Here is a 15310-nt window from a genome sequence, read left to right as displayed (position 1 = left end):
ACCCTTCATTATTTGTATGTAAGATTTTAACTCTTACATTTTTATTAAAGTCATGATTAATTGGTGTCCTGATGAAGAGACGGGTACGTCTCGAAACCGGTAGACATAGAAAAGTCGATAAGTGGTTATACAATAAAAATATTTAATAACATTTAACAAAATATAACCCTAGTGCTTCGGAAACTAGAAATTCACTATTTATTCAGTAACCATGTAGGCGTAAGGGGCGAACCCTGTATAGAAGCGATTAGGCGCAGCTTACCATTATATTTGACTAACCAGAATAATGTTTTACAATAACTTTATTTACAGAAAAACTAATAAATAATTACCATTTATTTTAAATCATTTCCACCGTTTGTATTTTTATCATAATATTAAAAAAAAACACAGAACCACAAAAAAATATAAATTTATAGTTTATATCACTTACATTATATTATGTACCTTCTATGTAAGTACAAATATATGTTTTTTTTATAGCTTACCTGTAAATAAAATCACCATTCGCCACTGATATTTATTAATTACATAGTATAAGTACATAAAAGTGTAACGTATCCACAACTCTATGAGACCAAAATCCCAGTTGAGTAGGGATTTGGGACCTGAAAGTAATAACGCTATAGAGCCGCCCGTACACATATCATTTTCGGATTTTCAAGATAGTATGCTATTGTTTACAGCAAACAGAGGGTCGTAGGTACTCAGGTCGAGAATCGCAAGCACAACAAGGAAATCGTCCGTTACACGTCTGTTGTTAAATAAAAAACCAAACGAAAACTTTGCAACCCTTTCGTTCTATGCAATATAGCGAAATAACATTTGTGCAACTGTATACCATTTTTACTTCTGAGCTTGGGATATATAATATCATAAAAATCGGAAGCGTATTTACTATATTTAATAATACAAAAATAAAACAATTAAAACGTATACACGTAAGGATTTTTTTTAAATTGAAATTTGTAAAAGCATTAAATGTACGCAGAAATAAAAATTTTAACAGTTCAACATAAAGTTTTATCATAGGTAGGTATGTGTTAAATAATTTATAAAATGAAATAAAGCTCCTGAAGCTTAAACTTGATCACCTCTTACTTTCCCGTAATAAATAATCGAGAAAATCTGAATTTGTTTTAACGATACAGTGTCATATGCACCACCTAGAGTGGATAAGGGTTTGTTCATAATGACCTTTACAATATTTTCAACTAAAAATGCATCTTTAACGTCGGCTTCGTATTTATTTTATGGCTAGTGTGTGAATTTTCACAGAAGCTAGGTAACATCGTCTAACTGGGCGTGGAAACCGGTTTTTAATGAATATCTTTCCAACTCTCCCAAATCTGGTAGAAACATTTTTAGAAGCAAATTAATTTACAAATCGCATATGTTAATGATATTATTACAATATGATTATAAAAAATATCGATCAGACAATTTAATCGCGCGTTGCTGCTTTTTTAAAATTTTATTTCATGGCAACACTATTACGTAAATGTAAACAAGCAATATCGCTGTCACTGTCAAGTGAAACTTAACCTTACATTTTGTAATTATAATTCCTGATTCCTATTTTTACTGATTTCATTGTTCGCAATTATAATTGTTATCGTTCATGTGTGTATGTCGCAATATATACTTAAGAAAAAGAGACGCGTCGTACTATTTCGGTGTTTTTGTGAATATACTGTCAAGGCGTTTCTTTTCCTATGTCACAAACTGAAGAAGTGCTATACATTGTATATTCTTTGACATTAGGTAAGTTTATTGTTTTGTTTTTACCAACTAACATCCAATCTATAGCTACGCTTGCGTGTTTCTATTACCTTTCGCTATGAACTATAAACAAATAATGGTTACGTTTTGTAGATAAGTATCGTTTTTTTTTCATTTTATAAAATTTCATGGATTTTTTTTCACATATTCCGTAGAATCATTTTTATACAATTATTTCAAATCACTGTAAAATAAGATTTCTAATAACGAATTTCTGTAAATTTATTGATAATTTTAAGTTTAGAAAAATTAGAATAGAATTTCACTATTCCATGCACTTTGTAGCTGCAAGACGATTAGTAAATGGGTAAATGTTATCAACTATCAAATATTTAAATTTAGTAAATGGAGTCTAGAATTCCAACCGTTCATGCGCTCAGAAGCTGTAAGACTTGTAATCTAAATTCTATTTTTATAAATTTGTTTTTTATTTCGTTTTTTAAAATTTCGCTAAACTTCATTGTCAAATAAAATAAATTTTAAAAATATAAATACGGGCTAGATTTTTTACGTCCGTGCGCTCTGTAGCTGCAAGACGTGCTGGGATATTTATTTATTGTACAGCGCCCTTGAGGTGATTTTCACAAAAATGACGCTATATAAATTGTCCATTTTTATGTAGAATACCCCCCCCCCAAACTAAATGTGAGATGAGAGAGTGTGAACGGAGATGTCTGAATCAGGTAGAAGAATTTGCGTATCTGGGAGGTATGTTTACTACGGATGGAAAGATTGAGAAAGATAAGAGAAGGAAGGTGAGTACCGGGAACAGGGTGAACAGTGCACTGAAATCTACCATGGCAAATAAATGTTTGTCGCAGGAGGCAAAACTAGAAGTTCACAATGGAGTTCTGGTGCCAACTCTAATGTATGAGAGCGAAGATTCGATGCTGTCGAAATGAGATCTCTCAGGTGAATGTGTGGTAAAACGATGTATGATAGGTGCACAAATGTCAAGATCCGTGAACTATGTAAGGCTGAGACATGCATTATCGGCAGAATCAAGAAAGGGGTCCTGCGTTGGTTCGGGCATGTAGAGCGAATGGACAGCGAAAGAACGGCTAACAGGATCTACGATGCGAATGTTGATGGATGAGGAAACGAGGAAGACCGAGTAAGACATGGCACGATAAAGTCCATTAAATAATTAAAGATAGACATGTCAAGATAATCGGCGTGCGTGCATGAGTAGACGTATAAATGTAGAGTAATCGAGGTCTGTATACAAAGACAAATATGTTTGTGAAGTTAAAGAGCATCGCCAGATGGAAGAATTGAAGGAATATAGATGTTCAAATATAGGCAGAATGGTGAATGTTAGTTACACAGTGTGTAAAGTGACCACTTAAACTAGCTAATGACAGGTCATAATGACTTTTCTAAAATGTTCTCCACCTCTGTTGTAATATGTTAATACTAACAGCTCCCTAGGGGGTTGAATCCAGTTCTTGTCTACAACAAATTGGACAAACTCAAAACATTGTTAAAAAATGTTTATTTGTCTTAGCCTTTTCTTTTATTGTTTCGTTTCTAGCTGTATGTTATTGTATTTAAAGTCATAATAATATTATGTTTAAAATGAACTCTGTCCGTTTATTTATAAAAATGAATATAAAATAAAATACAATCTAATCTATTACATAATATTATAATTATAGCACATATATTTTTTTGATGGTGAGGGCATTTATATTTGTTTGATCGATACGTTTTTAACCGTTTAATACCCGAGAACAAATTAATAATAATAATAATATAATATTTTAACATGTATTTTTGTAATGAAACATCTATGTCAGCATACGAATGGAAAAATTAACAAAAAAATTGCTTTAAAGATTGAGATTTATTTTTTAATCATAAGATTTGTGTAACCAAAGATAAAAAAAGAATATTGACTGTTTTTTTTTTATTATGCTCGTAAAAAATAAAATATGACTTTTTTATTTGAAAGAAGGTTACCAGAGTTGTGTTAATCAGATGCTTTTTCAAGCTCATTTTGTTTATAAATCGTCTTCATATTTATTCGTACATCAATTAAAAGTTATATATCTGTTAGATACATATATTTTTGTGAAGAATTTTAATTTCCTAATACAATAATTTCAAAAATATTGTGGTAATTAATTGTTTTTTTAAAAATTCATTCATTTCTATTGACTTTTAAAGTATCAACGTCGATCACATACTTCTTATTTAATGACCTTAAAATTTTAATCTAAATATGCGAGTTTAAAAATACGCTTTCAATATATCGGAATTCGTCAATAAATATCTTACCGTCTATTTGGAGTAAGAACCTTGGATGCAAAAGGCTTAAAACCGAAATGGCGGTTCCACACTACACGAGAACACGCGAGGATGAGAATCGTAAAATGGGTAAATATAAATTACGGGGTCAATAGAAAAAAAAACGAACATTTTTAATGAGAGTACCATTCGTTTATCGAAATATTATTTTACTATTACGTGTTTCATGAGTAAAGTTATACGGTAGCTATCAGACCTAATTTTACAATCCGGTATCCAGCCGGACGACGACGGACTTCAAAACTATCAATACTAGAGATGGAACGGATATCCGGTAACTATCCGGCCTAATTTTACTATACAGCCGGATACCAAGTAGTAGCTCAATATCCGGCGGATACCATATATTCATTAAACTGCGAACATTTCACTAAATTGATTATTGATAACGACCGTATTCAAGAAAAAAGGGTAACCCTCATTATTTGAAAAATTGACTTTTTAGCATAAAAACGGTCGTCAGTGTTAAGTATCACTCTAAAAAAGAATTTATCCCGCAAATAAAAAATGTTTATAAAACAAAATTATTTTTTAAATAATATATAAAGGTAAACTAGGCAAAACCATTATAATTATTATTTAATAAACTTATAAACCATATAGACATGCAACTCACAGATCGATGAATGATCGTTAAAAATATGATTTAAATATTTTCACCCCTTTTTATTTTATGGACATCAAAATTGTTGTTTTTAACTATTAGAGAAATCCGATACCCGGCGGCCGGATGTCCGGCTATCCGGCTTAGGGGCTTGCCGAACATCCGACATCCGGCCAAATCCCTATCCGTTTTATCACTAGTAAATATATGATATTTTTTAGTGTCATGTGGAGCAGCGGAAAATAAAAAAGGAAATTGACAAAAATGGTATTTTCAAGACCCATAACACCTAATTGTTTGTATGTTGTAATGTTCGAATTGTAAAGAAAAACTGTATTTTTAATTAAATATATTTTCTGAGCGACTAATGTGAAAAATGAATTTTTGTCGTAGGACAATACGTCCTAACTCTCGAAACCCCTGTGACCCTTCTAGGAACACCTTTTAGGAATCGCTGATGTTATGTGGTTACGAGCAATTATATAAATCTTAATCAATACGTAGATACTTCATTTAAAAATAAATTGATTCAACAGCTTAAATACAGGTTATTCGCTTAAAGATAAATGTCAAAATCAGTCTAAAAATTAATATACTGCGTTTCTCGTGAAAACTTTTCTGAATTCTTTATAGCCCCCGTAATTTCAATTGACCCCTATCACTGTTTTCGTTCTCGGCAGGAGTGTGGACGTACCTTAACCATAGCTAAATTTTTGCATGTCTCTTCGTTGTCAATTCCATTTTATTGTCTATTATATTTACTTGCTTGAGTCGAACGGCCGCACGGGATCTTTTGTGGAAGCCACCAAAATACAGCGGAGAGGACGATTGCATATTATTTATTGGTAAATAAAATTAATAAAATTAGTATTTTTTCTGTAAACTTTTTTGCATTAATTTTTTTTTTTCTTTGTATAGAAAGTGTCATACGAAAAAAAATCGTTATTATTTCTTAAAAAATGTTTTTTACATTTTAATACTTACCATACAAATATCGATGTATATTTATATTTTTCTAAGCAATAAAAATTTACTAATTATCTACACTATACTATGACGAAAGGCGGGGGTAAAGAGGGAAGGAAAGAAGGAGGAGAAAGGAAAAATTCAAATACTCGGGAAGTGACATTTCATACGTGATTATTATTGATATACATACTATGATGTGATATATTATTCTTAATATTTAAAGCATTAATTTTGTGGTCAAAAATTATGCTAAATGTTGTTAAATATTTGGATATAACCACTTACCGATTTTTCTACGTCTACTGGTTTCGTGACGTACTCGTCTTTTTGTCAGGATACCAATTAAACCGACATCCAACAACTATTGTGGGTTTCGCATGTTGGTTTAATAAAAGTCGGTAAGATGTTATATACAAATATTTAATAACATTTAGAGCGAGTATATTTTTCTTATTGCTTAAAATGCAGCCTATTCAATTGGCATACCTGGGTCTTTTTGATCTAATGTTTAGCAAGTGACAGTGTTCTTCAATTCTATCAGCACGTCATTATTTTTCTCGGTGTAATTCCTAGCACTCTTCTGTAGGATCTCACCTCGAAGTTGTACTGTCACATATTTTTCCACCAGCAACGTGTCTCAGCCATGAAACGAGATATTCTACACATAGCCCATCAATACTCTATGTAACATGTAGCTCTGAATAAGTTATTTATAAATGCTAAAAAATTGTGTACGCTGATGATACCGCACAAGTGATGTCACATAATCATTTAGTTACTGCTGAGAAACAATTACAGGATGATTTTATACAATTGCAAATATGGTCACATGCTGTAGGTTTGATTATCAATGCTAAGAAGACCAAATGAATGCACATTAGACCGCCAAATGCCAAATTTGATATAGAACCCTAAATAATTTCTCATGATTTTCACTGTATCCATCAGAATATTATACATCCCTGCAATTGTGATATATTAGAAAATATTAGTGACTGTGCACATTTAGGATTATTTTATTTTATTTTATTTTATTTATTTGGATAACCAACAGCTATAATTATATCATATTTATATAACAAAACAAATAACAAATAAGCCAATTACAGGTTTTCACAAGTAGCATCATAGTAAGTTAAAAAAGATTCTCGAACATAAAATGAATAGTAATTAAATGTAAATTTAAAAGAAAAGAAAAAAAATACTACGAGTTATTTTGAAAGCAAACGCCGCACGTTATTAAGATTAACTATCAATTTCCATTTTAAATGGGATGCTCATGTACAAAAATTGTGTAATAGACTTAGATCAATAGTTGGTAAAATGTAAATATTAATGTCCCCGATAGTACTTTAAGAATCATTTATTTGTCATTTTCAAAATCAATTATAAGATACGTTTTAACCTCATGGGCTTTTTCCTAGCAATTTAAACATTAACCTTGTTCAGAACTTACAAAATTCAATGATCAAATTATTAATTTAGAAAAAAATTGTACTATCAGCGACACGATATTCCAATATCCTTATTGTATAAATCTATAAATATTTTATCCATTAGAGCTTTACTATGGTCCAAGCTGGTTTCTCAGCATGCGTCTCTATCTGAATTTAGAAATAAATACTCGGTTCACTAGTGTAGATGGACCAGCTCTCCCTAAATTCAATGATAAATACGGGAAAAGAACACTAGAGTACAATATACCAAAATTGTATAATATGCTCCTATTAAATATAAAAAATAAAAAAAACTTATCTGGCTCAAAAGAAAGGCGTCTGCTGAAAACCTGGGTTTTAGAACGTGGTTTTTAATATTGAATTTTTTTTGTGTTTTTCTTTTTTATTTGGTCTATTTTTTTTTTTTTTTTTGTTTTCGATGCACATAGGAATATATATACTTCTTTTTTTTCCATAGTAATAAGAATTTTGATATGTTATAGAATTTAAGAGATAATATTATGTATTTATATTAGAACTTAACTATACGCACCTGCTGACGAACGGCATTTTATGCAGTTCAGTAGAACTTAAAAAAATTTATGCTAATTTTTGTATGCTTTTTATAAAAATAAAAATAAATCATGTCCCATAGAGTTGGGACCACTGAATAGATAATATGTATCTGTGGTTGGGACTTATGTCTAAAAAAATGCGTAATAAACTACTTATAAGTAAATAAATCAGTGCGGTTCTGAACGCTGATTAACTAGTAGAGAAAGTGTTGCTAGCGCGTAAATTACTGTATTCTGCAGACGATAAGACGCATTGGACCATAAGACGCATCCCAAAATTAATCTATCAATCTTTAGATAAAAAAATGTTTTGGGCGATAAGACGCACCCCAATTTTTGGTTAAATTTTCAGAGTGTAAAAGTGCGTCTTATGGTCCGACAAATACGGTACGTGCTTTCTCTACTCCGTAGCTGATGCTTTTGATTCATAATTTCTGTACCTTAAAGCTGAAAGACTGGAAGCCGCATTTTTTGCAAAATTGAGTTATGAATGTCATCTTGTTCAGATATTCAGATTCTACAAATGCTTAAAACATTGGAGTCCTCCGGTATACCACTTGTGAAATAGCTTGTTCTAAAACACCAGTAGTGCAGTAATAATACTCATGCTTTCAACATAATTTAATGGCACGTAATTTAATATTTTTTCCTTTAGGTAAAGTTTTATAAATACAATATTTTTCATTCAATATTCTACATTACTTTTTATACTAAAGTCCGAGGAGGAATCAAGGCACGGGCCGGGCGGTTAGAACAAAAAACATTGAAGTCCCGTAGTTATTTGATAGTCCATATTTTATTTTATTTTTATTAAATATTCTTATCAAAAGCCTATAAATCTAAAAAAATAGCAATACATTTTGTTTTTACGTCGTGAGATATATTTGAAACAGTTTTACAACTTCAAACCGCTCTCTTCCACTTGACTCGACTTCCAGCATTTCAGCTTTAAGGTACAGATTTTATTTTAAAATCTTTTGATATTAATTATTAATTTTGCTTCCGAGACAAATTTCTTTACGTCTTTAATCGTGCCTGTCTCCGGCTGTTTCTCTTTAGTTCCTGAAGCCCAAGAACGGAGTGTTCTTCGTCGTCATATTGGTTTGTTATATAGAGCCTTTTAGGGGATCCGTTGTCCCCCGTCCTTGTGACTTGACCCGACCAGCATAGTCGTCTGATTCCATAGTTTCATGTGGTATGTACGAGTAACAGATTTCTCGTATAACTCGTAGTTGTATATATTTATATGGTATAATATAAATCCATTCTCCATGCACCAAATATTTGCGGTAAGATCTTTTTTTCAAAAATATTAAAAATACTTTTACTGTTATTTGGAAATATTTATTATAGCTGTTAATCTGCTGTAAAGTTAATTACTAATTAATTAAGCGCTAATTATCCCTTTCACTCTACATATCCCCTCCCCTTCCAGGTGAATCAATCGATACAATAACCGAGTCTAATATCTAAAACCGATGTCGTTTAAGGTTAATAACTAAACGTGAATTAACTTCTTCCACCGGCGTATTTTTTCATCAATATTTTAAGTCAATATGTATTCTTTTGGGTGATCCCGTGTATGTTGGATTCGTTCCGATGACTCCTGCAATGATAGCCGAAACGTCGGAACGAACCCGACATACTCGGATCACCCAAAAAAGATACATATCTATTCATAACAGTGACCGTGAAAACCTACGCACCTATTTAATATTTTGAGGGTCTCCAAATATTTGCAAACCCGCTGAGTTAAAGTTAAGTTAGTGTTATTAAGATTTACTAATAATTAAATGGAGATGGAGAACTTTTAGAGACGGGAAGTTATTTTTGTTTTTTAACTTTATGCGTTTGCTAAATAATTTTGAAGGAGTTCATCTTCATCGATGAAGATCTTTTACTTCATAAAAATCAACAAATGGAACAATTAAAATAAATACATATGTATGTACATAACATATGTATCCTTATAAAATAAATTATATTATACAAATATATAAAAAAGAAAAAATAAAAGAATTCGAGATGAATAAGTCACCCAGATACAAACATAATATTAAAATTCCCAAATTCCACACAAGTCATGGTCAAAATAGCTTTGTCTTCAAAGGTGTAAAAAATTATTATAATCTTCCCAATGAACTTAAAACTATTAAAAACAGTATATAAATAAATAAACTTAAAGTAAATCTAAATAAATTTTTTGAGCACGTGTAAAAACTACATTAAATTTTGATTAGTATGAATGTATTATTGTTTTATATTTTTTCGTTATATATCCTATATTTTTATTTTTTTCTCATGTACTCGTATTTAAAATTATATAAACTCTTATAATAAACACTAAACAACTACAACAGTGTATGAACAAGAGTTAGTCTCTTTTTTGGAAAGTTACAGTGATAACATTTACTAGATGTGTAAAAGTAGATATGTATAGAATTTTAAAAAAACATAAACCTTTTATGAAATTTATTAATAAAAAAAAATACTAAAAAATGTTTAAAAAGGCAGGTTAGCGAATGTGATCAGTTATACCAGCCAATGGTCTGTCATTGGATTTCGTGGATACCATATGCTCCACCTAGGGAGCGGACATGGATTAAGTAATGGCTTTGTATAAGATATGCACTGTCATCGTCTGGTTCTCGCTGCAAACTTTAAGCTGTGTAATATTATATTAACCATGTGTTAGCATCTATATTACCTATAATAATTTTGCACAGGATTGTTCCAACGGTTGGTATTAGGACAATTAGGGTTTTGCGAGGGATCAGTGTTATGACGAGAGGGAATTTCGCCTGAGTTCGATAGGGATCGTGTTAGGATCTGTGTTAGGACTTTGCCATGAGTGTCTTGATAATTTTATTTACTTATGTGCTTTGGTATACGTATTGTCTTTCTTCTGTTGCTTGAGTGCACGTTGTAAAGGGAAAATTCTTCTAATGTTTCCTATATATAAATTGGGTCTGTGTCGTTGTTTGATTTGTTTGTTTGTAACACTGTATTTCTTCACTGTCATACTGGATAATTAGAAAAAGGTGATTGTACTGACCATGTGTATTTGATTGGTCATAAATTGACAATACTGCAGTGCGGGGTACAATGACAGCTTTTAAAGTTTCTTTGTTTTATCATTTCCGCGGTTCGATTGTAAAGAAATATTACATTTTTGCTGAATTAAAAAAAATAAATGAAAGTGAATATGCGAAACTGAAGAAATACACAAGTATATACAGGTTTTGAAAAGGGATAGGTGCCTTAATTGTACTTATAATATTTCAATTATTCCATCTGTTTGTTTTTTAAAGTAAAAGAGCCGAAACCTTTATCGATGGGGGTGAGATTCCGTTGAATTATTTCACCAACTAGGAACGTCTGAAAACGCTTTTTAGTTTGCATAATAATATTTTAGGTATATCCGAATCCTTGTGGACAAGTACCTACTAGATCTAACACACTAGTGCGTTTGTCAAGATTGTTAGATATTTTATTATTGATAGTAATTTTGCTAAATTGTTTACTTCTTGCTATGTATGTGTCGCGGACTTGTGTGTATTTTTGTGGATGCGCGATTATAACAACAAGCGTAGGCGCACCACTGTCAAACAAAAGGTTTGTTTGTAAAGGTTACACGTGGACAGTTTTGCATGAAACATTATGCTATGTATGCTTATCAGATGAAATCTTCTGGTTAAATACTCGGGACTTTGCAGTTTCGACAAAGATTACATTTGTCGCCCGCCGCTACCGGTAACAGTGCATGTACTTTCAAACGCTCACCAAGTCTTCGTACGCATTCAATGTGTAAAATATATTTATCTTCATATCTGTTGAACACACTAAAATGACAAGTAAAATTCCGGTTCAATTTGGTAACTTCCTTCAAAGGTATGTTGATCAATTTTTTTTTTCAATTGAATTAAGTTGCACGTGAAACACATTAAGACTATCATATATTACAGAGACAGAGAAGATATTCGAGAGGGTAATACGCAAGTCTAGTCTCTTTCAGGACTTTTGGGCATCGCATCAGCTGGATTAAGCGTTTATTAGATACACGGTGTGCACAATTCATCATTCTGCCAAACCAATATCTGAAACCTACTTAATTCAGTTGGATTAGTAAATAAAATTACTTCCCATCTCTGTTGTAACTTAAAACATCTATCAATTTCTCTATTTAAAATTCTATGTAATTTCAACATGTTTGTGGATTTTTCTTATCTTCTATTTATATATTTTTTCAAATTGTTTATGATACTAAAATATTAATAAAAACACCCTTTTTGTACGAGTTATTAAGTGGTAAAGCAGTAGAAACTACTCTACTTACATGAACTGGTCCGAAAGATTTTGGTGGTAGGGGGAAGTTTAAAAAAAATCGCTCATGCATCAAAACGATGAACTAGGGAAGCTTATTTAATCAAAGTGGACTTGCAATGGAATTCATAAAATAAGAATTTTAAAAGCTTTTCGAAAAACGTCGAACGTCCTTTATTATTTACATACTTATGTACATACTTATTATGTTGGTGCCTATAACGTACAAACAATAAAATTATGCTTCAAATGCCAGTCCAGGGTACGTTTTCTGATGGGAAATAAAAATTTATCTTAAATTTTATCTTATTAGGATACGGACCTTGTAAGCTCAATCACAAATAACTATCGACGTGCTAATAAACGACGTAATAACAATTTCTCACCATGGTTGTTTATCGTATTCGCGATCACAATGGAACATCCGTGAACACCTAATATTAAATGTCAAAATATTTACGTTTCGCGACGTTTAATCCTGCTGCGCAATCACGTATTTGAACATCACCGGTGTAAATATGGAACATATTCCAAAACTGCTACTGTTATTTATTTATTTATTATTTATCATGCTATTTATTGCATTTAGCCGGCGATTGGCAAGCCAAATGTCAAGAAAAGCAGTCGCCTGTTTTCACTTTTTTGTATTAGATACTCCTCACTATTTTCCAAATGCAATATACTGTATTATTGTTGCAGTAAACGCCGATTTTTCGCCAGTGAACTGTATTTATTTACGAGGAAAGCAAAAAACAAACCGACACAAGCGTTGCTTAGAAATTGCACACGCGTTGACCTATGACTGCGATAACTTAAGCACGTTCATTATTGTTCATTGGGATCGCTCAAATGCTTAGCATGTTTTTAAGCACGTCGATAGTTATTTGTGATTGAGTTACTTTGGTTGCTTCGGTCGGTCATTACAGCAGGCTCATTCTGTCACAATTTCGTTTCATATCAATTTCGTTTGTTCGTCATATATTCATATCACTTTAACGCAATCAAAATCGTATTTCTCTCTCGTTCCCTCTCATACGATACGAATGAATTTACGAATTAGTCACAGAATAAGGCCACTGGTTACTGTCAAAGATACTTTAAACAATTTACAAATATTCCCATTTTCATACAGTAAATTCGATTTTACTTTATAGACGTCATATTGTAATCAAGAATTGTACAACCGATCACTTACCTTTACGTAACAGGTGGTCGAAATACGCTGCATTTGGTGCGCCAAAGCAGTGCCCCGTGCACCACTGAGTGCGGATAGGGAAAGGATGATAATTAAAAAGAATAATATTTGACACAAATTTACAGGTAAAATAATAAAGAAGTAAAATAATTGACATACATAAAGTATTAGGTAAAATATTAAAAATAATCGATTGAATCATTCATGAGGAAGTTCATCTCTACGGGAAATTGAATCTTACACGCGGAAAAAAACTAGAGCATAAAATTTTATGGGACGTTTCTCGAAAATGTATTTAAAAAATAACATAAACGAACTACTTTGAATGACGTCACTAGTTCTTCCAAATCAACCAACGATAAGTTCAACGGTCCAATCAGCAGAACTCGACGAGAAGAATCAACCAACCAAATCAACCAACGGTAAGTCAACGGTCTAATCAGCAGAACTCGACGAGAAGAAAGGGAAGAGAACTTGTGTGAGACATTTCACGCGAAGTAATTTCTAAACTACAAAACTTTTTATAAATCATACGCTGATAATAGTCTGTTAACAAATATATATTTTTTTAAAACCACAGAACTTCCTCATAACGAAAATGGCCAAAGTGAAATTTTATAATATCCATTAAAATCACACTGAGAATCAAACCAGTTTTATTTTTATAGTTTTGATACTAACTAGTACAATGAAATATTAATTCGTATCATACTTTCATTTCAGGAGTACGTTTTTTTCGAATTTAACGATTCAGTTGGTAAAATAACCGACATAAGTTGAAGTAAAAAATATGGACAAAAATTAATTTAATAAATAAATGAAATTTCACAAGTACTAAATAATGAAATATTTATTTATGTATTCTCATGTTCATGTCAATGTTGTTTTTAAATTTTGTATAACGCACAATGTATAGATTTTTTAATATTTTTATAATGTTTAGTTTCTTTTACGTGTTTAAAATCCCTTCAGGTATATAACCTATTTGTTTGTGTGTTAATTTTTTTTCATATTTCTAGGATGGGTAGTTTTAACTCTGCTCCAAAGATCTTGAATGATGACCACCAGGACAAGAACTTGACTGTCCCGCCCAAGATGTCACGTGTAGAGTTAATGGACTTCTGTGCTAAGGTGAATCCTAACAACTTCGAACTGCTTCGAAGACCGTTCCAGCGAAGAGACTCGTCCATTGTCGAACACATCAAACACATGTCCTTAACGGGTGAGAAGGTAGAACGTAGAGAGTAAATACGACGCAGAATATCTCAGCATCCACAGAATATCATAGTATTTTTACTGTGTGATTTCTTGAATAAAATTATACTACAGAAGTCTACTCTTTATAAGAAAAAAAACTCATACTAACGCATTTAAAATCTATGGGATGTTGATTTAAAAAAATGTTGTTTTAAATTTTAACCAAATGTGCTCCCTTTTTTTGAATTCGGTGTTGGATTAGAGGTGTACATGAAAAAAATCCTATGGGTTGAGAAATTGTCATATTAATTGACTAAAATACTTGGTTTCATCATTTTATATTTTTCAAATATTTTTTTTAAATGTTGCATTTTACTTTTTATAATACTTCCAAGAACAAGGGTCAATTTAAATTTGAAAAAAAGTTTTTTTTTTAAAGTCAATTACTCTAGAACTACAATGCGAAGTTGTGTAGATTGTTTTAAGCATATAAATAACGAGATTTATTGTTTATTAATAAGTGTGTATACATATTTTTTCCGATTTAATTAGTACTGTGCATTTTAATTACACTCTATAAATTATTATTATGATGTAGACAAAATACTAAATAAAAAACAGGCTCGTTTATAATTAAATACTCGTAAATATATGACATTTTCTTATATATAGGAAATATTACATACTACGAATACCGATAAAAATATATGAAATGGATTTAGAATAATAGATTGTATTTTCAAAATCAAAATGGATATTGTGGAAAATGTTTTTAAATATAAATTTCTATTTTTTTTTTTTTTTTAATAAAAAAACGTCACTAGAAAAACGCGACATGTTTGGCCTTGATAGTTGTGACGTCAAGATTCGTGACAACGTTCTAAACAAATTTGAATGGTCAGGAACAAATAAACATGAA

The 15310-nt window shown here is 31.2% G+C and overlaps 1 protein-coding gene across 5 annotated transcripts in view; it reads left to right on the top strand.

Moving 5' to 3' along the window:
• The window catches only part of cu (NADP/NADPH phosphatase nocturnin), a 76373-nt gene that overhangs the window by 49662 nt on the left and 11401 nt on the right, over positions 1-15310 (top strand). For 3 of the 5 annotated variants that reach the window (XM_088224375.1, XM_088224379.1, XM_088224376.1), the window contains one exon: positions 14214-14416. In XM_088224375.1, the coding sequence (XP_088080501.1) occupies positions 14214-14416 (203 nt within the window). Of the gene's footprint in view, positions 1-1494; positions 1765-12616; positions 13617-14213; positions 14417-15310 lie in introns of those variants that run through there. The other 2 variants (XM_088224377.1, XM_088224378.1) reach the window with 2 other exon arrangements.

The sequence above is a fragment of the Micrasema longulum genome, unplaced genomic scaffold (genome assembly GCF_059751315.1).
Source record: "Micrasema longulum isolate JH-2025_06_02 unplaced genomic scaffold, ASM5975131v1 h1tg000281l, whole genome shotgun sequence".
NCBI lineage: Eukaryota > Metazoa > Arthropoda > Insecta > Trichoptera > Brachycentridae > Micrasema > Micrasema longulum.
This window is presented reverse-complemented; position numbering and strand designations above follow the sequence as displayed.